Source organism: Hoplias malabaricus, chromosome 2 (genome assembly GCF_029633855.1).
Source record: "Hoplias malabaricus isolate fHopMal1 chromosome 2, fHopMal1.hap1, whole genome shotgun sequence".
Classification (NCBI taxonomy): Eukaryota; Metazoa; Chordata; class Actinopteri; order Characiformes; family Erythrinidae; genus Hoplias; species Hoplias malabaricus.
Genome location: NC_089801.1, coordinates 5,976,804 through 6,002,364, shown reverse-complemented (window position 1 = coordinate 6,002,364; position 25,561 = coordinate 5,976,804). Strand labels below are relative to the sequence as shown.

General features: G+C 43.0%; 2 protein-coding genes across 6 annotated transcripts in view; one reads left to right on the top strand and one right to left on the bottom strand.

Moving 5' to 3' along the window:
* The window catches only part of tp53bp2a (tumor protein p53 binding protein, 2a), a 39,785-nt gene extending 37,588 nt beyond the window's left edge, over positions 1-2,197 (bottom strand). For all 5 annotated transcript variants that reach the window (XM_066662293.1, XM_066662298.1, XM_066662296.1 and 2 more), the window contains exon 1: positions 1,688-2,197. In XM_066662293.1, the coding sequence (XP_066518390.1) occupies positions 1,688-1,714 (27 nt within the window). In that variant the 5' untranslated portion in view covers positions 1,715-2,197. The remainder of the gene's footprint in view (positions 1-1,687) is intronic.
* A 5,395-nt stretch (positions 2,198-7,592) lies between these two features.
* Positions 7,593-24,439, top strand: LOC136687752 (exportin-5). The gene is made up of 33 exons (XM_066662292.1): positions 7,593-7,827; positions 8,781-8,902; positions 10,115-10,187; positions 10,271-10,408; positions 11,014-11,196; positions 11,675-11,701; positions 11,960-12,145; positions 13,044-13,120; positions 13,215-13,241; positions 13,740-13,836; positions 13,925-14,008; positions 14,115-14,240; positions 14,317-14,407; positions 14,499-14,627; positions 15,763-15,878; positions 16,003-16,158; positions 16,313-16,354; positions 16,462-16,551; positions 16,980-17,179; positions 17,879-17,978; positions 18,169-18,350; positions 18,864-18,964; positions 19,132-19,228; positions 19,315-19,451; positions 19,554-19,651; positions 20,069-20,115; positions 20,224-20,327; positions 20,412-20,471; positions 22,215-22,312; positions 22,408-22,512; positions 22,610-22,747; positions 22,905-23,069; positions 23,819-24,439. The coding sequence occupies exons 1-33, from the start codon at positions 7,726-7,728 to the stop codon at positions 23,957-23,959; spliced, it is 3,639 nt and encodes a 1,212-aa protein (XP_066518389.1). The 5' UTR covers positions 7,593-7,725; the 3' UTR covers positions 23,960-24,439.
* The last annotated feature ends 1,122 nt before the right edge of the window (positions 24,440-25,561 follow it).

Below are 25,561 nucleotides of genomic sequence, written 5' to 3'. Positions count from 1 at the left end.
AAACAAGCTCAAAAATTGTCAGAGAAACAAATCTGGGTTGTGACAATAAAGTACAGACTTTATATTCTCAATAAGAGCTCTGATCCTAGTCTAAAGTTACACTGCTGCAGAAGACAGGCATCTGTCAGGAACAGCTCTGGCACTTCTCCCCCTTTTACCTCACCTTCTCCACCTCCCTAAACTCAGTAATTCTGCTCTCACGTCTACCGCAGGACACGCCTCACCCTGGCTCTGTAAAAGAAGAATAAACTCACACACACAGAAAACACAGCACTAGTTCTGCGCCCTCATTTCATTTCGTTTTCACAGATGTGCTCGACAGGTTAATGGAGACGTCGGGAGTTGAGTCATGAGAGGAATTTCTCGGCCGACGAGTTCAGTTTCGGTGCTGTGCTGACTGAGAGAACACAAAGGTGGAGAGATAAAGCCCCATCGGCTTCAAATGGACGTCGATGTCAAACACATCCAGATTGTGCCTGCTGGCTACGAGTACGCTCGTCACAGTAATACAGCTATTGACTTACTGCACAATATATAAACATTACATCAATGTTGCTGACCTCAATATTGGCCTTTGAGTTAGTGGTGTGTTTGTTTACGTAAGAACGAACGTCAGCGATATTTCAGCCTTGATCTCTCATTTTCACACAAACCATTGTGTGTTTTTGTTTAAAAAGAGCGGTTTAATTTTGTTTAACGATTCTATTTACGACATTTACACATTGTTTATGTTCCAGACCCAGTGTTATTACATCATAACTATATCAGTGCCACAAAATCGCATACTTATTTATCATAATTAGTACTTTTGATAATATATCAATCACAGGCCTAGCTATGAGAGATGTTAAAGGGCCCATATCACGTAAAACTCCTCATTTATAGAGTCTCAAATCCTTCTCAGTTCAGTCTGAGCTCCATCGTTTATGGAAAATAAGTCATTGACATATAAATATTTTTTTATATTAAAACACCTTTGTGACATCACATCCACCCACAGATTTACACACATCCTTTAGTTCAGAGCCTTTCGGCCTCAATAACGACCCTCCAAAGTAAATCCAGAGTTAGGTTTTATTACAGAGTGTGTGTGTGTGTGTGTGTGTGGTGCTGTTAATTCTTGAAGATGTAGGATGTCTAGAAGACACTTCTGCTTTTAAACCACATTGTCCCAAAGAGTCTTGAAAACACAAATTCTGAGAAGGGGGTGGGAGACAGAAGGAGCACATCCTGTTCATTTGGGGACAGGGCTCTTTCCAGCTGCAGGTGTGTGTTGGAGAGGTGGGTGGAGATAGACCTAGGGACTAAATATTCATAGATCTGTGAATATTGAATGAAGGTGTAGAATTGCAGCTCAGAGACTTTAAGGCGTTGAGGGAGCTTTTAGTCAGGAATAAAATGCTATAATCTAAAACTCTGAACAGAGAGGAGTTTAGGGAGTTAATGGATGGTAGGAGGGCGCTTATCTTTATCTTGAATAGGGAGAGGTCAGACAAAGTAATTCGGACAGAGATGCTCTGTGGTGGACAGTAAATGGAAATAATAGGTAAAAGAGAAGTGTGGGCCCTTTAAAGACAGATAAAACGGGTGGGATATGGGTTTATATTATTTAGACAGAAACAAAACTGAGTTGGCTATAAAACAAGTCCATATTTAATCAGATAAACCCCCGAAATTGTGAACTTACCGGCATCATCTTGGCTTGGTATCGCATTTAAACCAGTGTAGTGTAGTTATGGTTCAGCCCGAGCGGCCACTACAGACCCTGGTTCAGTAGCGATAATGGCAACTCAACGGTCCGTTCACAAATCGTCCGTTCTCTTCTCCTCTCAGGTGTTAAGACGCTATTAATCGCCTCCGTTAGTCCTATAAGAATTTCTCTGCGTCCAAACGAACCTGTTGCTGTACGTTATTCGCTCGAAGCCCTCGTCTTTTCCCGAAGAGAAACTTCCACCGAACATTAACCTGATCTCAGCTAAAGGCTAACGGCCAGCTCCAAACTTTCCAGTCGAGCACTTGGAAAACTCCGGGAATATCTTCAAAAACCGCCCTCACTAGGCACAACAACCTCCGTCCACCTCCGAGCGAGTCAAATCCGCAGCGTTCAGACTCAACTTTTAAGTTTATAGCGGGTTTAAAGCCTGTTTTCAGGACATTTTTCCCGACGACTGAGCGACGGCTTCGAAACCTGCGAGTCTCTCAGAGTCTTTCCGAGTCCTATCTGGGTGAGTCCTCCCCAATTCTATCGAGCCGACTCCTCCATGATTCACTCCTAAGAACCGACTCTTTACAAAGCAGTGTTTGAATGGGTTGTCTTTTGTTTGTGTTTGTTTGTTTGTTTACCTCACACGCCTGACTAGTAATACAGGACATGTACAGCATTTATGGACAAAAACTCGTCTGCCTTTGCTTCTGAAATGAGTGTTACCCCCCCCCCTTTTACTGCAGCAGCTTTTGAGTATTTGAAAACAAATCAGTCATTAAAGATTTAGTGTGGTCAGCTACTGGTGTTGGATGTTTAGTTCTGGATCACACACACCACATCATCACATCCAGATAGTATTGGATGAAGCTCCGTCACCCCATAACCTGGATTTCTCTGGGCCATTGGGCATGGTGACCATGAGCTCATTTGCAGACGCATCTATTAGATTCCTTTTTATGGAGACACCATAAGGTCGTGTGAATAACTTCAGTGTCCACAGTCAGCACATTTAATCTTCATAACAGTAATGTAGAGTTTAATTTAATTGACCCATTAATGCAAAGAGGTACATGTAGTGTGTCCTGAGACAATAATTTATTTTACAGTTATCAACGCTGCTGAACACTCAGAATAATTCACTGGTCATTTCAGATCATGTCTCAATCATTTAATTCTGTGGATTTTTGCATAGATCCCTCAGGTTCTCAGGTTATTGTTGTTGTTCCACAAGGGGGCGTCTCAGTAGACCACCCACCAGTCCAGCCAACAATCCGCAAAACAAATATACAGGACGTCTTTTCTGATCCATTTCTGCCATTCCAGGCGTGGGTCCAGAAACACAGTGAAGCCTCAGTGACTGCGGAACAGATGGGGGGAGAACACACCACACTCAGAGAGAGACACTGGACAAGGTTAGAACCCAGGCTACCATGGCCCTGGAGCTGTGTGGCATTTATCAATTAGATTAAAATGTTATTCTTGGCCAGATTCTACAGGATTATGGGCTGTTCCTATCACAGCTGTGCAGATGATACTCAGATTTACACGGCCCTGTCCCCAAACGACTCTGGTCCAGTGACTCATTAAAAGGAAGTGCCTTGAACACATCACTAACTGAATGGGACACAGCTTTCTGCAGCTGAATAAAGATAAAACTGAAATTATACTCTTTGGGAACAGCAGTGAGACACAGATTGGCTGCGTATTTGGACTCGAGGGCCCTCAAATCTAAAGAACTGACTCTGACCCTTGGTGTATTAATGGACTCAGATCAGTTTTAGTCTCATGTTAAAGCAGTTACTAGATCAGTATTTTTCCATCTTAAGAACATCAGTAGATCAGAGATTTTCAGACTGAACCAGAGCTGGAGAGACTTATCCATGCCTTTATTTCTAGCATTGATTACTGTAATGGTCTCTGAGCTGGACTTCCACAAAAGAGCATTAAACAGCTTCAGCTGATTCAGAACACAGCTCCAGAGTCTCACTCGGAGCAAAAGAAGAGACACATCACCCCCTTCATCCTCAAATCCTTACACTGGAGACCAGTCTGTTACAGAATAGACTTTAAGGGGTTATTACTGGTTATAAATGTCTAAATGGGGTAGGACCAGTGTATTTATCAGATGTGATACAGAGATCAGAGCCGAGCAGAGCTCTCAGATCTTTAGGAACTAGAGTTAGTCCTGACTCAGGTCAAAACTAAAGAGAGGCAGCGTTTAGCTCCGGCGCCGCTCTTAAACAGAACCAGACTGAGAACATTAGAACAGCCCTGACTTTAGACTCTTTTAAATCAAGACTGAAACATTCCTGTTTGAGCAGCTACAGCTCGCTTTAAAACACCCTGCACTTTAGTTATTTTCTTTTATTGTGTAATTTTAAATTGTTTTAATAATTTTTAATCATTTTACTCTTTTTATGTATTTCCTTTTACAGGAATATTTTAATTGTTTATTGGACATTTATTCATTCAGAAAACCCACGCAGACACAGAGAGAACACAGCACACTCCTCACAGACAGTCACCCGGAGGAAACCCACGCAGACACAGGGAGAACACACCACACTTCTCACAGACAGTCACCCAGAGGAAACCCACGCAGAACATACCACACTCCTCACAGACAGTCACCCGGAGGAAACCCACGCAGACACAGGGAGAACACACCACACTCCTCACAGACAGTCACAGGAGCGGGAATCGAACCCACAACCTCCAGGCCCCTGGAGTTGTGTGACTGCGACACTAACCTGCTGTGCCACCGTGCCGCCTTATTGGACTTCTGTAAAGCGATTTGAATTGCTTTTGTATGAAAGGTGCTCTATAAATAAACTTGCCTTGCCTTAATGACATTTACAGCATTGATACAATGATCATTATCTATTTTTGATGCAACTATCACTAAAGCTACAAAGGAATAACGCTGTGGGTCGATGACGTATCACTCCTCTCTGTGCAGTTTTGAACATTAGTTTATTCCACAATTTAGGATTTCTCAAATTAGCTAGATAATTTAAGCCTCAGGAAAATACATATCCAACAGGGAAAGAGTTGAGGGACATTCCCATAACACTCTCCTCAACATATTGGGCTTAAGTTATCCAGCTAACTCATAAATCCCTCTTTGTGGAAGAGCATGCTGCTCTGACTTCACTAAAGGAATCATTGAATCGGTTCAATGAATCTCACACTCGGAGTTAATCGGTTCGGAAAAACGGAATCGAACTCTCCTCCTCCCCCCACCAGCCCGACCGCGGGTGACGTCAGCGGGAGGGAGCCGGAGCAGGAATGTCAGCTCCGCCCCGGGGCACAACAAACCAACACAGCAACAAGCGCTCGGAGAAGAGCTCTCACTCTGGAGATAAAGTGAAAGCCGGTTTAAAGAATAACACACGATTAACTCATTAAAAAAAGACTGTGGTTTGCGTACATAACTTTTGAGGGCATTTCAAGTTTAAATGTGTTAGCCCCTGGGTGTGGCTGTAAAGACAGGGTGTTTGGGTGCGTTTTAAAAACAAACAAGCATTTTTTAAACGTGTATCTGGGTCATTACAAATCTGCTGTGTGTGATGTTTGTTTAGTAATTACTGAAAGGAGAGGAAAAACCTCCAAAATACAAACTTACAAAACTTCTCCAATACAGTGCCCCACTGCTGTAGGTAATGACTGCCGTCTAATCAACGTTCTCTTAAGGTTGAAAATGAAAGTTGAAAAGACGTCCAAACACAGACATTGAAAAGACGACTATTAGATGTATTTTGGACGTCCACTGACGTTATTAATTGGTCCCGAAATAAAATACTTGTATAAAACGCAATTTGGACGTCCACTGACGTTATCGATTGGTCACCACTTAACTAACTTATTAAGATGGATTTTGGACGTCCATTGACGTTTAAAATATGTCCTTGACGGACAGACTACTTTTAGACCTATTTTGAACGTCCATGGACGTTCCTTGTTTACTGGGTCACAACTGATGATGAGTTGAACCTGGCGTGTTGAAGCAGTATAAACATTAAATGGTGTTGTGACCCTGGTCCAAATCTGGTGAATTTAAACGTAGCCCACTCACTCCACATGTATTTCCCTTTCCTCAGGCAGTAGATTCTTCAGCAGCTTATGTAATAACTTTCAGCAAATCCTGTGAATAATCTGGGGTTGATCTTCTAAAAAAAATAATAATAATAATAAAAAAATGGAAGAGTTACTGAAGCAGTTGAACTTTTAAAGGCTAAGCAGCAGCTCTATGAAAGTGTCAAACAAATAAATACAGTGGTTGAGTTCCTAACTTGTGTTTATTGAGAGTCAGAAAACATGTTATTTCTTACTAATTGAAGGAATAAGGTTTAAAAGACCGTTGCCCCCCAACGGTGTTCGGAAACTCTAAAAGGCGTCTTGCCTGTGACGTAGATGGTGGACAACAACTCTAGAAGCTGCACTTAATTTAATGCAAAATGATGAAAAGGTGTGTTGTTTTTGGCTGCAATCATTCAATGTACAGTGGGACATCTGTGCACAAATGACCCAAAGATCCCAAAATATCCAGAAAATGGACTAAATTTGTCCACTTTAAACGGACACTTTGGAAAGGACCATCCGCTCACTCCGTTATCTGTAGCTCATTTCACTGGCGCTTTTCCAACAATATGGGCATGTAAGGACACCAACGAAAGGTGTTCAAGAGCCTCTGTAACATGGAGGTAAACAGGGTAAGGACACTTACTTCCGTAGCGACCTCGGGTTTTTCCATCAGTTTAATAAAATTGTCAGTTTTAAAGCAAATTAAGCACGTTATTTTCATTTTAATTCATACTTATATCTGTCAGTAACTAAAATAATGTGAAATATTCATGGAGGTCCATTAAGTGGTGCTTAGCCTTTAAATAAAAAACTAATCCTGAGAATCTGGACTCTAATCCAACTTTAGTCTTCGTACAGGATTAAATCATACAACTGGGTATTTCAAAACTTTATGTCGAAATCTTGTATACATTTAACACCAAATAACAGGATTATTCTCGAGAGGTGGAATAAAGCTGAACTGAAAAAATCCTGAAGATTTCAAGTAGAAAAATTACTTCAAAATAAACCTGTGTTCTGTAAGAGATTTAAAACACTCACACTAATAAAAACATTACAAAAACTTGCCCTGTAAATTAATTTAAAACGTTTGTTTAATTATTATTATTAATGTAGCAAAAGAGTTGACTGCTTTTAATAAGAAAGTGTTTCTCATAATGTATTTGTCTGTGTTATATAAACAAATCAGCTCAGCACTGTATCTAAACCATGCTGTAATACCATCTGTGTCCAGCAGGGGGTCACACAGAACTCTAGACGGAGAAATCCATATCCTGAGAAATCCTCAACTTGATCCAGTCTGAAAATGATTTAGAAAAACTGATCGACTCTTGATCGAAGTGGGATCTGGAGTGATCTGGAGTAATCTGGGGTGACTGAATGAATGAGTGTTACACACAGTGTAACAGAAAATTAAATATATATTTTTTGTCCTTTTTAAATGTATTTATTAATAATTGAAACAGATTTTTTACATTAAAATTGTCATAAATACACAATGTTACAACATTAACCACGGATACACTTCATAATAAGAATAAATGTTTTTATTTTCCTTTCAAAATCAACTTACTTTTAAAATGTATCACTTTATTTTTTATTAATGGCAAATTACTTTATTATTATTATTTATGGCACTATTTTATATATATAAGATAGATAAAACCATTGAGCGCGTCCAAACATTCAGAACTTAACTGCCCCCTGTTGGTGGTGTTAAGGATTTCACCACGTTTTTCCGCGGCGTGGTAGAAAACTACATTTCCCATGATGCCTTGCGCGGCGCTTGTGTGTACGCACGCTACTGAGCTCGTCTGGAGGAGCGAGGGTCGGTGCTCCGGTCTGCTGATTCCTCCGGAATAAAGCCCTCAGTATTAATATAAACATAAAGATTATTTTTATTGTTAATAAAGGACAGCGCCGCTTTGTGGCTGAGCATGGCGGAGCCGGTGGCCGCGATGTGTGAGCAGCTCGTTAAAGCCGTGACGGTGATGATGGACGCGGAGACGAACCAGCGCTACAGACTCGAGGCCTTAAAGGTAGCGGTGACCGGCTTTAGCGCACCGCGGGCGGCTTCGGGCGAGGCTGCTCCCGCTGCAGGATCGGCCCCGGGCTGTGGGAATGAGCTGGGGTCGTTAGAGTCACGGGGCTTTGTTTACTCGCCCTTTAACTCGTAAAGACACGCTAAATACACGCGATCTAGCGGCTAGCTACGGAGCCCTGTTGGGGACATGCCTTCACAATACATTAAAGCGTCCGAACGACTTCATAAAGCATGGGAACTGCAGATAATTGCTAAATAAAGTACAACTGCATTAAACTGCCTTTAAGTCGTGCCCACGCTTCCGTGCAAGATCACACTTAAAGGGAGGGAACGAGATATTACTTAATAACGTGTAAACGAGATAATACTTTTTAAAGTGCAAGTATTTAATATTTAAATATCTCGTTTCCACAGTTTATTAGGTAATTATTTCTTACGCAGTTTAATAACAACTTCCATGAGTTTAACAACTCAGTCCCTCTGCTTATTCTTAACTTATTCTGTCATAAATAAGTTGTTCCCTCATTTTAATTAATACATTATTTTGTGTCCAATCAATTTAATATCTTCTTCCCATCATTTACCAAACCATTCCCTCAACTTAGTACATCGTTTAATGTCCCCTCAGTTTAATAACCGTTTCATTCACTTTATTAAATCCCTCAGTTTAATAAAAGGTCTCCACACTTTAAAAACTAGTGCCCTCAATTTAATAATTAATTTGTCTGTGTTTAATAACTGATCCAAAGAAGGGAATCTGTTGTAAAAATGAAGTCCTGGATTAATTTGGTCTAAAGAGAGAATGATTAAAGCAAGGGACCTGTTATTATAAGTGAACCAGTAATTAATAATGGAATCATTTATTAAATTGAGGGAATATTTTAAATCCTCTGTGTATTTGTGTCTGACCTGGAGTCTCTGTGAGTAACATCCCTTCATCTCTTCCAGTTCTGTGAAGAGTTTAAGGAGAAGTGTCCGTTCTGTGTGCCCTGTGGTCTGCAGTTATCAGACAAGTCCCAGCCCGCGGTTGTGAGGCATTTTGGACTCCAGATCCTGGAGCACGTCATCAAGTGAGTTCTCCTCTAAACAGCACATGCTAAAGCTCTCTCACTCAGGTCTCCTTTATCAGAACAACACACACACACACACAAATATCTTCTACACCCCGCATCTCCGTTGCATCAGGGCTTTTATATCCTTTGAGAAATGCTGGATAAAAATCTGAGCAAAAGCTATGGATAAAGTTCTGGCAGAAAACCCAAATACTTCAATATTGTCAGCATATTTTAAAGGGGTCATATAATGAAGAAATTACTTGTTTGGTGCATGTTCACATTAATGTGAGAATCTGGAGCCCACACACTGACACTGCCTGAGTCAGAAAACACAGGATAAAAGGAGTCATTCTGATTCTGCTCCGCTTCTGACATCAAGTACAGAGACTTTAGAATTGGCCCCGCCCCCTCGTCTGAGTCTGTCCAATCACAGCGCTGGACCTGTGTTTATGTGAGAGCGCAAAGATGAGGTCAAACGCAGCAAAACAGACACAATGAGCGCGGAGAAATAAGAGCACTGAGTAAAAACGGAGAAGAAAGAGAACAGAGTGAAAATGGCTAAAAACCAGAGCTTCTGTTCCTCGCTCCTCACTGCTGTGGGGTCGGGGTGAACAGCGAGCGGCTCATTATCATTTAAAGGAACAGGGCTGTTTACACAGGGGGAGAACACTGCTGTAGGTATTTGATTAAAGCATATCATAGATGTTTCATTTAGAGCCAGAACTGTGTTCCACTGTGGAGAAGGGGGGAGAATGGTCACATGGTCACCATATGTCTGTCCCAAAACCTAGTGAGCTGCCTAAACTAGGCACTGACTCTATTGGCAGCTTTTTAAGTCGGCATCGTTCTAACAGACATCTGTCCTCATGAGGCAGATTATTGAGATCCTGTGGTTTCCCGCCCACTGAACACGACCGGTGTTTACTTTCTTTAGCAGCAAGCGTCACCTCGGTGTGTCAGCACTATGGAATCTCCTCTTCCCGTTTTTATCGCAATTTTAATTATGTTTGCTCTGGTGGAAGAGTGAAATAGAGAGGTGTGCTTGCATTGCATCATGGGATTGCCCTCACAGCTGAGGGACGGTTCGATGCTGCCTTAAAATTCAGCGAGATTAAGGTCCCTGAAGTACTAATGAACTAATAAACTGAGCATCAGGAACATCTCTAAACTCGGTTGGACCAGCGTTCCCCTGTTCTCCCTTACATCGTGTCACTTTGATTCAAACAGGTTCCAGTGGAACAACATGCCTCAGCAGGAGAAGGTGAATTTGAAAAACTGCACGATGGAGCTGCTGACCAGTGTGAGTGGAGTCGCTAGTTGGTATTTAAGCAGGTGGTCATTTACTTGACAGCACTCAATTTTATGCATGTCTTTCTTTTTTAGGGCACATATCCCATCCTGGAGGAAGAGAGTCATATCAAAGACGCCCTCTCCAGGATTGTGGTGGAGATGATCAAGAGAGAGTGGCCGCAGCACTGGCCAGACATGCTGAAAGAGATGGAGACCCTCACTTCATTTGGGGTGTGTGAATTTTGTTTTTATTAGTCTCCAGTCCATCAGTGAGTCTCCCCCCCCTGATCACACACAGTGCCCCCAACCACATACTGCCTAGATCTGTGATAGCAAGCACCATGAGCAGAGATATGACTGAGGCATCGAACCAGAGATCTCCTGAAGTGAGAGAAATCTTTGACCAATGGATCACTTGTGTAAATTATTGATACAGGTACTGAACTGTATGATGCTTACTTCAATTTTTATTAAGACTTGAAACATGATTATAGGAATAAGGCTAGACTCCCTTTTATTTTGTCAGTGACATCAATCTACTGATAGCAACAAACATAACTATAAAGTTATCAGTGAATGTATTTGTGATTTGTTTACACTGTTGTGATGAGATGTTTAAACAGTTTCTAAAATGCAACCGATACAGATTGATGCACACACTCCTTTCTGCATGAATGTAGTATTCATCAGTTTTACTTCACATGGTTTAATATTGTTTATTTGCTTAATTTGGGTTATTGTCAATGTTCTATTGAATAAATAAATCACATTTTCCTGGTGTACCCCACAATGCTGAGGTTAACTCAAGGTCTATTACTCCTCTTTCTGTCTGCCAGGAAACCCAGACAGAGCTGGTGATGCTCATTCTTTTGCGGCTGGCTGAGGACGTGATCACCTTTCAGACCCTTCCCACACAGCGGCGGCGAGACATCCAGCAAACTCTGACGCAGAACATGGATGACATCTTCAACTTCCTTCTGAGCATCCTGCAGCTTCATGTAGACGAGTACAGGAGACTGGTAAGCTTCTTCTTTTAGAGAAGGGGGTTCTCTATAATGTACTGCTGATGACTTTTATTATTATCAAACGTGCCGTCAAGATGTTTCCAACTCCTGGCGACTGTATGGATAGTGTTACTCCGGGACATTCTGTCCTGATGATTTAAAGCAGTTTGTAAAATGACTCTAGATTCTAAAATCCAGATTGACACCCCCCTGCTGTTTAGTTCTTCTTTGAGTTATGTCTCTCGCAACTAGAAAAACAGGTGGAGACAGTGGGTTTAGTGAGGAATTATAATTGTTCAGTGGGTCTGCATTAATCATGTGCGAGTGGGATTAACAACATCACATCCGCCACCGCTCCCAGAGAATAACCGAACATGTCTTTGTGGATTTAATAAAGTGTTTTTTGGAAGAGAAACCAGCATCACATCCTTCACTGAAGAAAGCAGGAGCAGTACTTTGACATTTATCTTGTTTGTTTTATGTTGTTCCACAGAAAGTTGTTCCAGGACAGGAGTTAAAGGTGAGTTGAAGAATGCAGTTTGAAGACAACTTCATTCCATCCCAACACTCCTCACTGAGTTGACAGTCTGTGTTATTTAGTCTTCATCTTATATTGGTCACAACAGAGGGTTGGTAAATTGTGAATCATCATGTGAGTGCCAGTCATTAATTGTAAATATATAGTATTCTGAAACGGCAGTAAACTGGCTGCTTTGTTTGTAAACACTCGTATTAATACTACTCTACAACTCTAAGCAGCTCCTCCATTGTCTTGCAGGCCAAAGCCCACTGTCGAGTCGGTATAGCCACCTTAAACACTCTGGCTGGCTACATCGACTGGGTAGCACTAATCCACATCACCAACGAGAACTGCCATTTACTGGAGATCCTGTGTCTGCTGCTGAGCGAGCCTGAGCTTCAGCTGGAGGCCGCAGAGTGTCTTCTCATCGCTATTAGCAGGAAAGTAAGTGGTGCCTTTATTGCTGGTTTTTTTATCGCCAGGTTTTAAACAGTGACCACAAACCAAGGGGAGAAAGGAGCGGAGCTATTTATCACGTCCTGTGCTTGTAATTTTCAAATACATTTTATGTTGGAGTGTGAGAGCTGGTTCTAACACTGTTTTATTGGCCCCGTCAAAGCCCTTTACAGTCTCTGGGACATGAGGGAGTCACCTCCTACTCTGAGCGTGCAGCCTTCACCTGGACAATGCTCTGGCTATTTAGGTAGAGAAGATACAAGAGGGAGTGACAGAGCAGTTTATTAGAATATGATGACGATAAAGAGGTCAGGACTGACCACAATGGTAGAAGTGCACATCCATCAGTGGTTATTTAAAGCTGTACCCTGTCCTTGTCTCCTAACTGCTGGGATGTTATTAAAGCCCATGGACCTCTATCGCATTTTTACACTGGAGCAACAGTGAGCTCACACTCTGTCCTTCATTTCTTCTGAAATTAAAGATTTGAATAAAGGGTTGGTTCTCTTCTATCCTGGAAAGGGTTTACACCAGGCGTTGGGAAACTTTCCTGTGAGGTGTTGAATGCATTCAGCCTCAAATTAGCCGTTAGTGAGATCAACTGCTGATAATGTATGATAACATATGACACCCCCATCTCACCCCAAAGGATCTGCATCAGTCCAGAGACACAGCTCCAGTCCGCAGCCCAAAGCAGAAGAGCTTTACATACCCTCAGTGTCACTGCTGGCCTGAGAATATTGCAATAATTAAAAATAACCGTCCAGTAGCGTCCCGAGAACGGACAGTGAGTGGAGAAACAAGGACGAGTGTTCTGATCGATGTAAAATTAAATGGTTAAAAGGTTTACCTCCAGTGTTACGTAAGTGTTTCTGTTTGTGTTCAGGGGAAACTGGAGGAGAGGAAGCCCCTCATGGTTCTGTTTGATGACGTGGCCATGCACTACATTCTCTCGGCCGCTCAGTAAGTGCTCACCACTTTGTTGAACGCGTTTATAGCTGTTTGGTGACTTTGGTGAGTTTGACTCTTACCCTCTTTCATTGTTGTTTTAATCCAGGTCTGCTGACACCAACAGCAGTGACCAGTGAGTATCCCGCACTGCTGCCGTCAGTGTAGTGTCTTCATTCTTCAGGTCTTTCCACAATAGACACGGTTTATTACGATGGCAGTAAATGAGTTATGTTTCCAAAAGTGAAAATGTGACATCAATGTATTTACGCTCCGTTTGATTTCTGCAAACTTTCCTCTCCGCAAACTCTCACCGAGCAATCATCTGTCCTCTGTGGCGTCTGCAAAGCAACCGCTCTCCAATCATCAGCTCTCGTATGAGGCAGGGCTTTTCTCTGTTCTCAACAGTTGGATGTAGCCAATATCAGTGTACGCGCAGTGGATAGGTGAAGATGTTTTGTCCAACATCAGTGAAATTCCAATAAAATTACATTGCATCCAGGTTGTGAATTTGATGCAGAAAAATCTTCATTGTCTCGTGGGTCCAGAAACACTTGTAGCAGCAGGTTCTTGTTCCAAATGAGCAGAAAGGATTAAACAGTGAACACTGCTAACACCTCTCATCCCCATGCAGATCGTCAGGTTCAGGACTTGTGGAGACACGATACACCTTCTTGAAGAGGCTGTGTCAGGTGCTCTGTGCTCTCGGTGGTCAGCTCTGTGCGCTGGTGGTGAGTCTCTTGACCTGTTCTTTCTATCTCACATATCGTTACTAATGTATTAGCATTAATGAGAGCTAATGCTAATGTGTTGCTGTAGGGTTCAGTTGCTGAAGTGGAGGTTCCTCGCAACTTGAATAAATACATGGAAGCTTTCCTAGCCTTCACTACTCACCCCAGCCAGGTAAAGAAGCATGCAGTACTCAGGTCGACGGATTTATGGATTCAAAATGGAGGCTTGGTGCCAATGCTGTTCTAATTTCTGGTTACATTACTTTCTCCATAAACAGTTTCTTAGGTCTTCCACGCAGTGCACCTGGGGAACCATCTTCAGACACGACGCTTTAACAAAGGATCCTACTGTTGTGCAGACAGCCGTCAAGTATTTAAAGACAGCTATGACCAATCTCGTAAAAGTAAGTGGTTAAAAAGAGGATTTGTGCTTTCATTCTGCAAAATGTTGCACACTACAATAATGTTCCCTCCTTTCAGACGGGATTCCCTTCTCAGAACGACAGTCCGGGTTGTGAATACGCCCGTGCAGACTTTGACTGTGATGAGGACTTCAACGTCTTCTATAACTGTAAGCTCTGTCTGATGTAGAGACTGACCTCTTCGTTGAGGAAAAATACATAAATTAAAGAACTTTACTAAATGCATTTTATTCTTTACAGCTTTTCGGGCTCAGCAGGGAGAGGTTGTACGTCAAGCCTCTAAGATTGTCCCACTTGAAGCCTTCCAGATCGCTAGGGAATGGTTACAGTATCAGATCAACACTCCCCTCGACACTGGAAATGCTACATGTGAGTTAAGGTTTTGATCTTTAAACAGGGAGCAACTTCTAAATGTTCTTATGAGTTGTGTTCCTGTCCCTCATTCAGTGCATGTTCACTTTAATGTGTGAATCTGGAGCCCACCAACCCACACACTGTGAAACAAGACCCCAGTCAGTTTCCTGTGCACTGCCTGAGTCAGAAAACACGGGACAAAACGAGCCGTTCTGATTCTGATCCGCTTCTGACGTCAAGTGCAGAGACTTTAGAATGTCCCCGCCCCCTCGTCTGAGTCTGTCCAATTACAGCGCTGAACCCACATTTATGTGAGAGCGCGAATACAAGGTTAGATGGAGCAAAACGGACACAACGAGCGCAGAGAAATAAGAGCACTGAGTAAAAACGGAGAAGAAAGTGAACCGAGTGAAAACAGCTAAAAACCTTCTGCTCCTCGCTCCTCACTGCTGTGCGCTCGGGGTCGGGGTGAACAGCGAGCGGCTCATTATCATTTAAAGGAACAGGTGCTGAAAGCGGGCGTTCTGAACAGGGCTGTTTACACAGGGGGAGAACACTGCTGTGGGGCTCGTGGGGTTTGGACCAAAGCAGGTCACAGACGTTTCATTAAGAAACAGAACTGTGTTCCACTGTGGAGCCTTTAAATCAGGTCTTGAAGAGGCTGACAGCTGTTTCTTGGAAAGTAACTCCTCCACAAAAGAGTGTGCTGTCTCAGTAGTTTTGGTTTTGGTCACAGTGTGAATCAATCACTCTTGGGGAAGTGGGGGCCATTGAAACCCACTGAAGCAAAGCAGCTTTTCGGCATGATCGACTCGACGCCTTGCCAGGTTGCCTTATGTAATATGCTAATACTAATTCGGAAACCAGGTTTCCGAGATGTAACTTTGGTATGATTCTGAGAATCCAGTTGCTGTGGCGCAGGGTATTTTTTTTTTTTTTTTTTTTTTTTTTTTTACAGTGTCTGGTGGTGTCAGGGAACCACAGGCAGCAGGCTGTTCTTCTCTGGAGTTACACCACTGTGCGTTCACCATTCTTTTACAAAAACTCCAGTGAAGACAGGTCTTAGATCTGAGTTGTGGGTTGAGTTGACTGCTGGAAGTTCACTCAGAGTGTAGTAAGTTACAGATGAACCTGGTCTGGTCTCTTGCAGCCAAAACAGGAGAGGGGCTGTGCTCTGCGCTCTCGCCGTCAGCCGTGCAGTGGGACGCCGTGACCTTCTTCACGGAGGGTGTGATGGGACAGGTTTTCAGACACGTGGAAAAGGAGGTGGAGCTCATTTTACTCACCAAAGACCTGCTGATATAGATTTCTTTGGTCTGCTTGTTTATTATTTGTTTATTCAGTTTTCTATTGGAGCTTATTTGTTTATTTTCTTGATTGTAATGTGTAGAAACTGCCCGTGGAACAAGGCATGGAGCTGCTGCAGGCTGTAGTGAACTATGTGACGCGGGATCCCCTCATCCTCTCCTGCATCCTCAGCACATTGTCCTGCTTCTTCCCCTTTGTCTTACACCAGCCCCAGTTTCTGCCTCAAGTTTTTTCTAAAGTAAGATATTTGATCTTCTATGTTTTGCTGGTATCTGGAGTTGTGTTAATAACCCTGCGGAAGGCGAATTGGAAAAATGAAAATCTTGCTGATTTCATGCTTTGACCGTAAGAATGTGCTCTAATTTTAAACACACATGTTTTGTTTTGTTTAGTTATTTCCAGCCATCACTTTTGAAGTGGTTGAAGAAAGCAAGGTAAGGGATCGTGTGAAGATCTAAAAGCTTCTTGCGTGTTGTAGACGTAAGTGGAAAGCTGATGGTTCTGATTTGCAGGTGAAGGCTGATGTTATAAATGTTTTCAGGCTCCTCGAACCCGAGCGGTAAAGAACGTCCGAAGACACGCCTGCTCCTCCATCATCAAGATGTGTCGAGATTACCCTGATTTTATACTAGTACGTATTGAAGTCAAACACCACACAGAGCTAAAAGAATACACCCCAAAACTGTACTCTGTAGCCCCTCCTTCCCCCTGTTCTTCAGGGCTCAGGACCCCCACAGAGCAGGTGTGATGTGGTGGTGGATTATTCTCAGGGCTGCAGTGACACTGACGTGGTGGTGGTGTGTTAGTGTGTGTTGTGCTGGTGTAGAGTGGATCAGACACAGCAGTGCTGCTGGAGTTTTTACCTGCTCTGTGAGGCTCCTGAACCTCTCTATTTATGTCCACTTTACTCTGATAGGATGTCCTCTTATGCCTGGTGTCCATGAAAGAAAGATAAGCGGCGATACCGTTCTGAAAGAAGACAGAGCAGAAATTGATTTATAATCAATAAAAGTGAATGGGAAAACAGTTAATTGATTTATTTTTTCTCGTCTGTTTTAGCCCTGCTTTGACATGCTCTACACCCAAGTGAAGGAGCTGTTTGCCAATGAGCTGCAGCTGACCCAGATGGAGAAGTGTGCCCTCATGGAGGCGCTAGTGCTGCTCAGTAACCAGTTCAAAGACTACAACAAGCAGAAGGCCTTTTTGGAGGAGCTCATGGCCCCTGTGACAGAGCGCTGGTTCTCGGAGGAAATGCGCAGGTAACACTCAGACTGGACCTGACAGTGGCTGAGAGGCTTAATCGAGAGTACATCAATAGACAGCATGAGCAGGAGACCTGAGCTTTTTCTCAACTTAGACGGTAAATCATTAAGTACTCAGGCGTTCCAATAGCAGAATGACCTTACAGCGCCCTCTGGAACACCACTGAAGAAGCCATTGTTCATGCCTTGCTTAAGGAGTTCACCAGAGATGGAGTGTACGCTGTGACACAGCTCGTTTTATTCATAAACCCGTAAATGACGGCAACAAAAATCCAGGCCTTTTCAGCGACTCACGCGTTTCAGTGTGTCTGCTTAGCGTCATGTTGTGAGACGTATATTTCAGCATTCTGCAGACATCAGCTCAACATCAGCCTGGCTGCAGGAACAGAGGCCAGAGTAGAGAGGTGAATATGATATACAAGTGTCCCTCCGTGGTTACGTATTTGGACGGAGGTCAATTGGAGGTATCTGTGTCGTCAAAGGCTTCCCCAAAACTCTCAATTTCTTACGCCGATCTGCGATGGGGAAAGTGATAACTGTACTTCACATTTTGAAGCTCTGTTCAGGCATAAACTCAGCGTTTAGTTCAACTGTGGTCAGTACAGATCTGTTTTAGAGCCCTGGCCTGTACACAGACCCAGGACATTAGTCCAACCAGAGAGAAGTTGACTATTCTGTGTGATGTATTTGTTGCAGCGTGCTCTGGGATCCGGCCAATTTCCTGACCTTCATCGGTGCTGATCAGGTTGTCAGCGAGGCTGCTGCTGAGGACCAGTTCGGAATAAACAAGTCGAGGGTGAATTTTGGTGCTATTCTAACATCCACTTGTCTTTTTTCTGTCACAGAATTAAAGGATATAATCATTTTTAAATACTTAAAAAAATATTTACAAACTTCTTAGAGCTACTAGGCTTTTATCCGCGCACATGATAGTGATTGCTCTTGCATCAGAATGAAGCTCTAATCCTTTTATCTTTTACTGGCAGATTAGTTTTTGCGTGTACACCATCCTCGGAGTGGTGAAGCGAGCCCGCTGGCCTGCTGACTTAGAGGAAGCCAAGGCCGGAGGCTTCTTGGTGGGATACACTCCAGTTGGAACCCCAATCTACAGGAATCCCTGTGCAGAGCCAGTGCTCGCCCTGCTGCCAAACCTGCTCAACTTTATCAGGTACGGCGCTGGTCCTGGTTAGAGCTGATAAGAACTAACCAACTAATCTAGAGCGTTTTAGTTATCAGTAACAGTTCAAATCAAGAAGATGAAACTAGATCATTAGACTACACGTACATGGTTTGATTTATCTGAGAAGAAATGTGAGTTTCTTAGGTTTTATATAATCCAGATTATTGATTTGATCTGAGTAAAAGCAGCAGAGGCTTTCTGAGAATCAAACCAGCATCTTTCCAGGCCCTAGAGGTCTTCAAATCTGAACCTTGGATCCAGATTCCAGGCCTGGATTTTAAACTGTCCGGTCAGAATTGCACTATACCTGCAACTGCTAATGTACTTGACTGATACAGATACAGTGTCATTTTAAAATCCTGGCCAAGAGCACGGATCCAAAGCCTGGAATTTGAAGAACTTTCAGGATATTGTTGTGCCAGAATTTGGTGGGTTTTTTTTTTTAAATGTGATTAGAGAAATTTATAAGCTTTTGTTTGACTTTATTCGTTCTTACTTCAGGACCCACAACAGTTTATTCCTACCGGAGAATCTGGCTCGACTCAGCGAGACGTTTAGCCGAGCGTATGACGTAATGGATGTGGAGAAGAATCTTATTTTAGGTAAATGATGAGTTTCATATTTCTAGGCAGAGATGGTGCACCTGTTTAGATCTGTGTTGGTACCAGGCTATTAGCTAATTGTAGGGTTTGAGTATCCTTTCTTGGAAAAGAAGTACTGAGTCTCCTCTATTACAATGACATCAGTTCTGTGTGAATGATCTCCACAGCTATTGCCCAGCCAACCATGGACGTTTATGACTCTCCTGTGTACAAAAGCTCACTAGAACGCATGCAAGGCTTCTTCTGTACACTGTACGACAACTGGTAAGGCTTGGTTTTTGTTATGGGGAGGTGGTACTTAATATGCCACAGGTTTTGCCTCAAACGTGTGCTTTCTCCACCTTGTGTAGTTACCACGTTATCGGGCACGCCGGGCCAGCCCTGCAGCAGGACTTCTATAGGATAGATGGACTAGCTGAGCAGCTGGTAGGCTCTGCCTTTATCCACTTGGAACATATTCCTGACCATAGGCTCCGCCCCATACTCAATATCCTTTTATAAATATCATCCTGCAAACAGAAAAAAAGAAAAACAATACTGTAGTTCAGTTTTCATGGCAGTGGTGTTCACCTTAACAGAGTTTTTTCACGGCTCTTCATGAGATCTCTGGTCATGTCCTGTCCACCGGATTACTATGACAGCCTACTCTGCCCCCTGTTGGGCCTTCTGTTTACTCACCTACTGCAGGTAAAGCTCATGATTTACAACACACCATGTGTCACACTGACCACACAGGCACAGGAAGAAAAAACTGAATACAGGGTAAAATGTAAATAAACTGGGGAAAAACGTTGTAGCTCTACACCTGGAAAGCCCCTCCCTTGTGACGGGATTGGCTCTTTAGGTGTGTGATGTATGAAACCCTGGCTGTCTGAATCTGTTACTGCACTAGTGCTCAGATTGTTGGACTCCACTGAATGTACGTTTCTTTGACAGTAGGATGTTCATCTAATACAAATTAAGCTCTGCATTGGCAGTGATGTTCTTCCAGCACCTGACTCCCTCGTCTCACCACAATTAAATGATGTTGCATGCCTGAAGACGACATAAATCTTTCAGAAACTCCACCTCAGACGTCTAATATTGATTTCTACTCTTCCACAGAGACTCAGTCTTCGATGGCAGGTCATCAACCAAAGAACCAATGTGTGGTGAGTGAACTATTCCCCTGTGTAAACTGAGAGGATTCCTTGGTGATTGTTTTTTTCTGGAGGGGTTTCTAAGAATGTTGGAGCATAAAGCGGTTTCTTCTATGTCAGTGATCCCGATGATGACGAGGGATGTGAGGAGAACCAGATGACCCAAGAGATGCTGGAGGACAGGCTGGTGCGACTACTCACACGCGAGGTCATGGATCTGCTCTGTGAGTTTCCTATCTTTTAGTTCTGAGTCCTCTGGGTCATTTGACTGTTCCTAATTCCTGATTTGATGACTGCTCTTCGTGCAGCTTTGTCCTGTATGTCCAGAAAGATGCCGGAACCAGCGGGAAACAAGGAGGATGCAGATGGTGAGTTCATGACATCATTAAGTAACAGAGACGGACAGGATCATTGTTAATGGAACGTGACGTTCCATCCTTCGGTTGCAGCCTTGTTTTAGAGCTTGAGGTTGAGGAGGAAATGGAAGAAAATGATTTATGTTTCAGAGCAAAGCCATACACTAATGTGTGGGGTTTCAACAAATACAGGAGGTCCTCGGGTTACATCAGTTACGATGTTTCGTGGTTACGACACATCTCTCATTTACTGTATAAAGCCTTGTTTTGACTTAAGTGGTTTTGCGTCGTAAACGTCATAACGCGAAATTCGTGTTTGGTGGGCTCGGCGGAAGAATACACGGTTACGCGGCTCAGGACCGAGGAGGATAGGTGTTAGGATAGGATAAGTGCTTAAAGCATGATATTTACGCACAGTATGTACCAGTGGCGGATGCTGGTCTTTCAAGGAGGGGAAGCTCAATTTCGGCCTACATCATAAAATGTGTCGGTTTATTTATACGTAAATTCTACCCTCCGTTCCTTTTTAAGAAAATGATCTGTGACCCTGTCGTACCAACAAGGCGTCTTTTCCAGGGACTTGACTAGTGTCCTCTCAATGGCCAGCAGAGCTAGGCTGCTTAAACGGCCTTGGCCCATGTGAAGTGTGTCCGCCTGTGAGTGCTTTGTGATGGTGGAGGGGCTCAGCAGCACCCGTTGGACAGAAACTGCGATAGAAGTCAGAAAGAGAGATAGATGTCGGTAGTCGTCTTTAACAAAGAAAATGCCGTAAGAGGATTAAGAAAGTCTCCGGTTCAACTCAGAACAGAATGAAAATGTAATGCTCCCACGGATCTTTACACCAAAGGATCGCTGATTCGCTCATTTCGCTGTCACTCAAAAAGGGATTCAGCCTCAGACAGATCATCCAATCATCATGCAGAAGCTGAGCGTCCGGGCCAGCCGAGGCCAGCCCACTGCCCCATAGACCCCCAGAGACGCTCAGCGTCCTATGGGCGGGACAAAGCCCAGCATTTATCCAATGACTCGTCTCGTTTCGCTGCACTTCGCTATTGAACTCTGTGGACGCTCAGCGTCCTCGCTATTTAAAGCACTGTGAAGCTGTGGGAATGATTGAGAGGAAAGCCGCGTCTTTACCAGTGATAAGAAGCTGATTCTGAACAAAAGTTGAGCGCGTTGTAGTGCATATTTATTCAATGACATGTACACACAACAGTATATATTTGATCACTTATTTTTTTTACATTTTAGGGGAAGCTTAGCTTCCCTTGCAGTCTTAGAGCAATCGCCTCTGGTATATACGTATGTTCCGACTTACACCGAAAATCGGTTTACGATGCGACGTAGGAATGGATCAACATCGTAAGTTGAGGACCCCCTGTATTTCCAATATTCCATAAAGTGTGTGTGTGTGTGTCTGTTCACTGCCATGGATAGGTTAAATGTGCAATTTCATTGTACTGCTGTGAAGTGACACAACACTTTCAAATTGAGATGATCATTAATAAATATTTCAGTTTTAATATTAATACAAAATAATACAAAGAAAACTAAGCTTTTTTTGCATTTTTAAAGCTTCATATCTTTGCCTTCTGCTTTTTTTGTTACAAAATATTCCCTGTGATATCACAAAGAATAGTCATAAATATAAGTCGCTTTGGATAAAAGCATCTGCCAAATGCATAAATGTAAAATGCATAAATGTAAATATAAAGAACGCATTTGTAGCCGTGTTGATGTTTTCTCTTTGTTTAGGAGACGAGGAGATGATGGCGACGGATTCCACCCAGTTAAGCTCCTCACAAAATGCAGAAGAGCTCACTGAACTGGGCAAACGGCTTCTCAAAAAAGAGGTAGCGATAAGCCTATGGTTAATGGCCAGGATGTTGCTTTGACCATTTGCATTCTCTGAATGAGTTCTGAGCACATTTGATCTGTTTGCATTTAGGACACTTATATGAATCTACTGGCCCTCTCTTATAACTCCCTGTCCTGGAGGGACACTAACAACTGTCAGCGTGTTACACAGGTGTGCTGGGCTCTGCTGAGACAGGTAACTAATGGAAAATAGCTTTCATCAATGCCCTTCTTCACTGTGTAAATGTACTGCTCTGTTGTGGTGTAGCTCATTGCTCCATTGGTGTTTGCAGGTTGTTGGGGGAAACTTGCTTCCAGAAGCCGTAACCTGGATCTACACCAGCGTGCTGAAGGCTCTACAGATGCACGGTCAGCATGACGGCTGTAACGCGGCCCTCACCCAGCTCGCCTTGCTCATCTACGACGCCCTGGTAAGCCTCTAATGGACCGTGGGACTACAGCGCTGGTCCTTTTTTTACTGTGCATTCACACCAGCAGGGAGTTTTTGCATCTCGTCGCTCAAATCGTTGTTCAACCCATCGAACTCTGAAACGTGACATACCTGAATGTCCTCTGTGCTCTCCGCAGCGGCCCCGATACACTGAGCTGCGCGCCATCATGGACCAAATCCCCAACATTAACCTGGAGCAGCTGGAACAGTTTGATCAAAGGACGGTAAACCCAGGACTGCAGAAAGTAGGGGAGAAGAAGAGGAAAGACCAGTTTAAGAAGCTCATCGCAGGCGCTGTGGGGGTAAGGAAAGCTCTTTTTAATAAATAACACCATTCACTAATGTTGAAGTGTCCATTTGTGTTGTTTCAAGCGCTTTTTGACCCTCTTCCTTTCAGGTTTTTTAACTCTTCTCTGACAGAAATGGACACTAATGGTCAGTGTAGTGTGGCACATTTCTGTTTGTAATCTGTTCTCAGATTTATCCACACCCTGTTCTAGCACTGGTATCTCAGAACAGAACTGTGAAACTGGGCTGGACATGTGGAGGCTGTGTTTTGGACCTGATGTAAACAGCAAACAGAGCAGAAGCAGCAGTCGAGGGCCTTCAGGTTCTGTTTCACCTTTTCCTCAGCGTCCTGGGAAATTATTCAAAGAAATTATTCAGAGAACCGAGTAAAGAATTAAAGAACCGCTGCTAAGACTTAAAAAAAAAAAATAGCATCTCCTCGCTCCTCACTGCTGTGCGCTCGGGGTCGGGGTGAACAGCGAGCGGCTCATTATCATTTAATTTATCATTTAAAGGAACAGGTGCTGAAAGCGGGCGTTCTGAACAGGGCTGTTTACACAGGGGGAGAACACTGCTGTGGGGCTCGTAGGGTTTGGACCAAAGCAGGTCACAGACGGTTCATTAAGAAACAGAACTGTGTTCCACTGTGGAGGAGAGGGGGTGTATGTCTCTCTTTATCAGCATTGCTTTATAATTGTCTTGGCCCTGTGTGTTCATTCATGTTTTTCTACTCTGTGACACTGCAATGTTTTTGTCTCGATAGAAACCCCTGGGGCAGCAGTTTAAGAAAGAAGTCCACATCCGGAACCTTCCTTCCCTCTTTAAGAAGGTGAAGCCTTGGAAAGACGTTGTCAACGAGGATGTTGGTTTGGCCAATCTGTTCACCACTGATCATGACGACTGACGTAATGAAGACTAACTTCAGTATCAGTGAAGACTAACGTGGTATTACAAGTGGCCCAGTCTGAAACAAACAGCATATGCTCCTAATAGTGGATAATTTTTTTATTATTCCTTGCTACAGTGTACATTTCTTTTAGATTTAGTTTTTTTGTGCCATTTTGTTGAGCCGCTGAGATGAAGAATGGATATCTGAGGAGGAGTAGAGACAAAATGAAGAGGAAAAACAAAAGCTAAATCACAACAGAAGTTAAGCTCAGAGGAATTTTGTAAAATGCATCCCGGACGTTCACAGAAGACGCAGCACTACATTCCATCTCTACCATTCACTTAGCGGGTTTGTCATTAGTTATTTTTTTATTAAACATCATTTTCATCTAAACACTAACACCAATGAATTGTTTGTGTACAGGAGACTATGTAAAAAAAAGTGCTGTGTTGTTTATATTTTGCTGTTTTTAATAAATGTAGACTCAGTGGTCATCGAAGGATTTGGTGATTGTTTTGAATTTTATATGTTCCATGGTGAAATTGTTCTTCAGAGGGAAATGTGTAAGCCAAAAGTGCAGCAACACTGCTGTGTCTGATCCACTTTGTACACTCTCTCTCTCTTTATATATACAGCACCCTCCATAATTATTGGCACCCCGAGTTAAAATGTGTTAAAAGCCTTAAAATAAATGCTTTTTTTTATTTCAGAAGCATAATCTCACTCTGAAAAAAAAATTGAAAAAAGCAACCTTCAGCTCAAGTTAAAAAATAAAATAAAGAAAAAATCCTAACCCTTAATTTCTTGGAAATAAATGTATTTGAACCGTTTGTCATTTCTACTGCAGTGTATAAAGTGGATCAAAGTAAATAGGAACCTTTAATTAGTAATTCATCACTTCCTGTTTCCCTGGGGTATAAATATGATGTTACAAAGGGAAAGACAAGAGAACACAATGTTAAAGTAAAGCAGATGTGTGTCGACCTTCATAAATCAGGCAATGGCTACAAGAAAATAGCCACTCACCTGCCCTCATCTACAGTCAGAGCAATCATCAAAAAGTTCAAAACATCTGGAACTGTGACAAACTGTGACAAAACCTGGAAGAGGACGCAAGTGTATCCTGCACCACACACAGTGAGAAGGATGGAAAGAGAAGTAAAAAGTTCTCCAAAGCAACAAACACCTCATGCCCACTGTTAAATATGGGGGACGATCGGTGATACTGTGGGCCTGTTTCTCCTCCAGAGGACCTGGGAACCTTGTAAGGATGGGATAATGAAACCTTTTGAAATATCAGGACATTTTGAATCAGAATCTGGTGGCCTCGGCCCGAAAGCTGAAGATGAGTCGTCACTGGGTCTTTCAGCAAGATAATGACCCTAAACGTGTGACCAAATCTACACAAAAATGATTCACAAGGCACAGAATCAAGCTCCTCTCATGGCCATCTCAGTCCCCAGACCTCAACCCAATAGAAACCTGTGGTGAGCTGAAGAGGAGAGTGCACAGCAGAAGACCCAGGACTCTGGTCGATTTAGAGAGGTTGTGTAAAGAGGAATGGTCGAAGATCCATCGTAATCAGCCTTGTGAAGATTTATAGTAGAAGATTAAGTG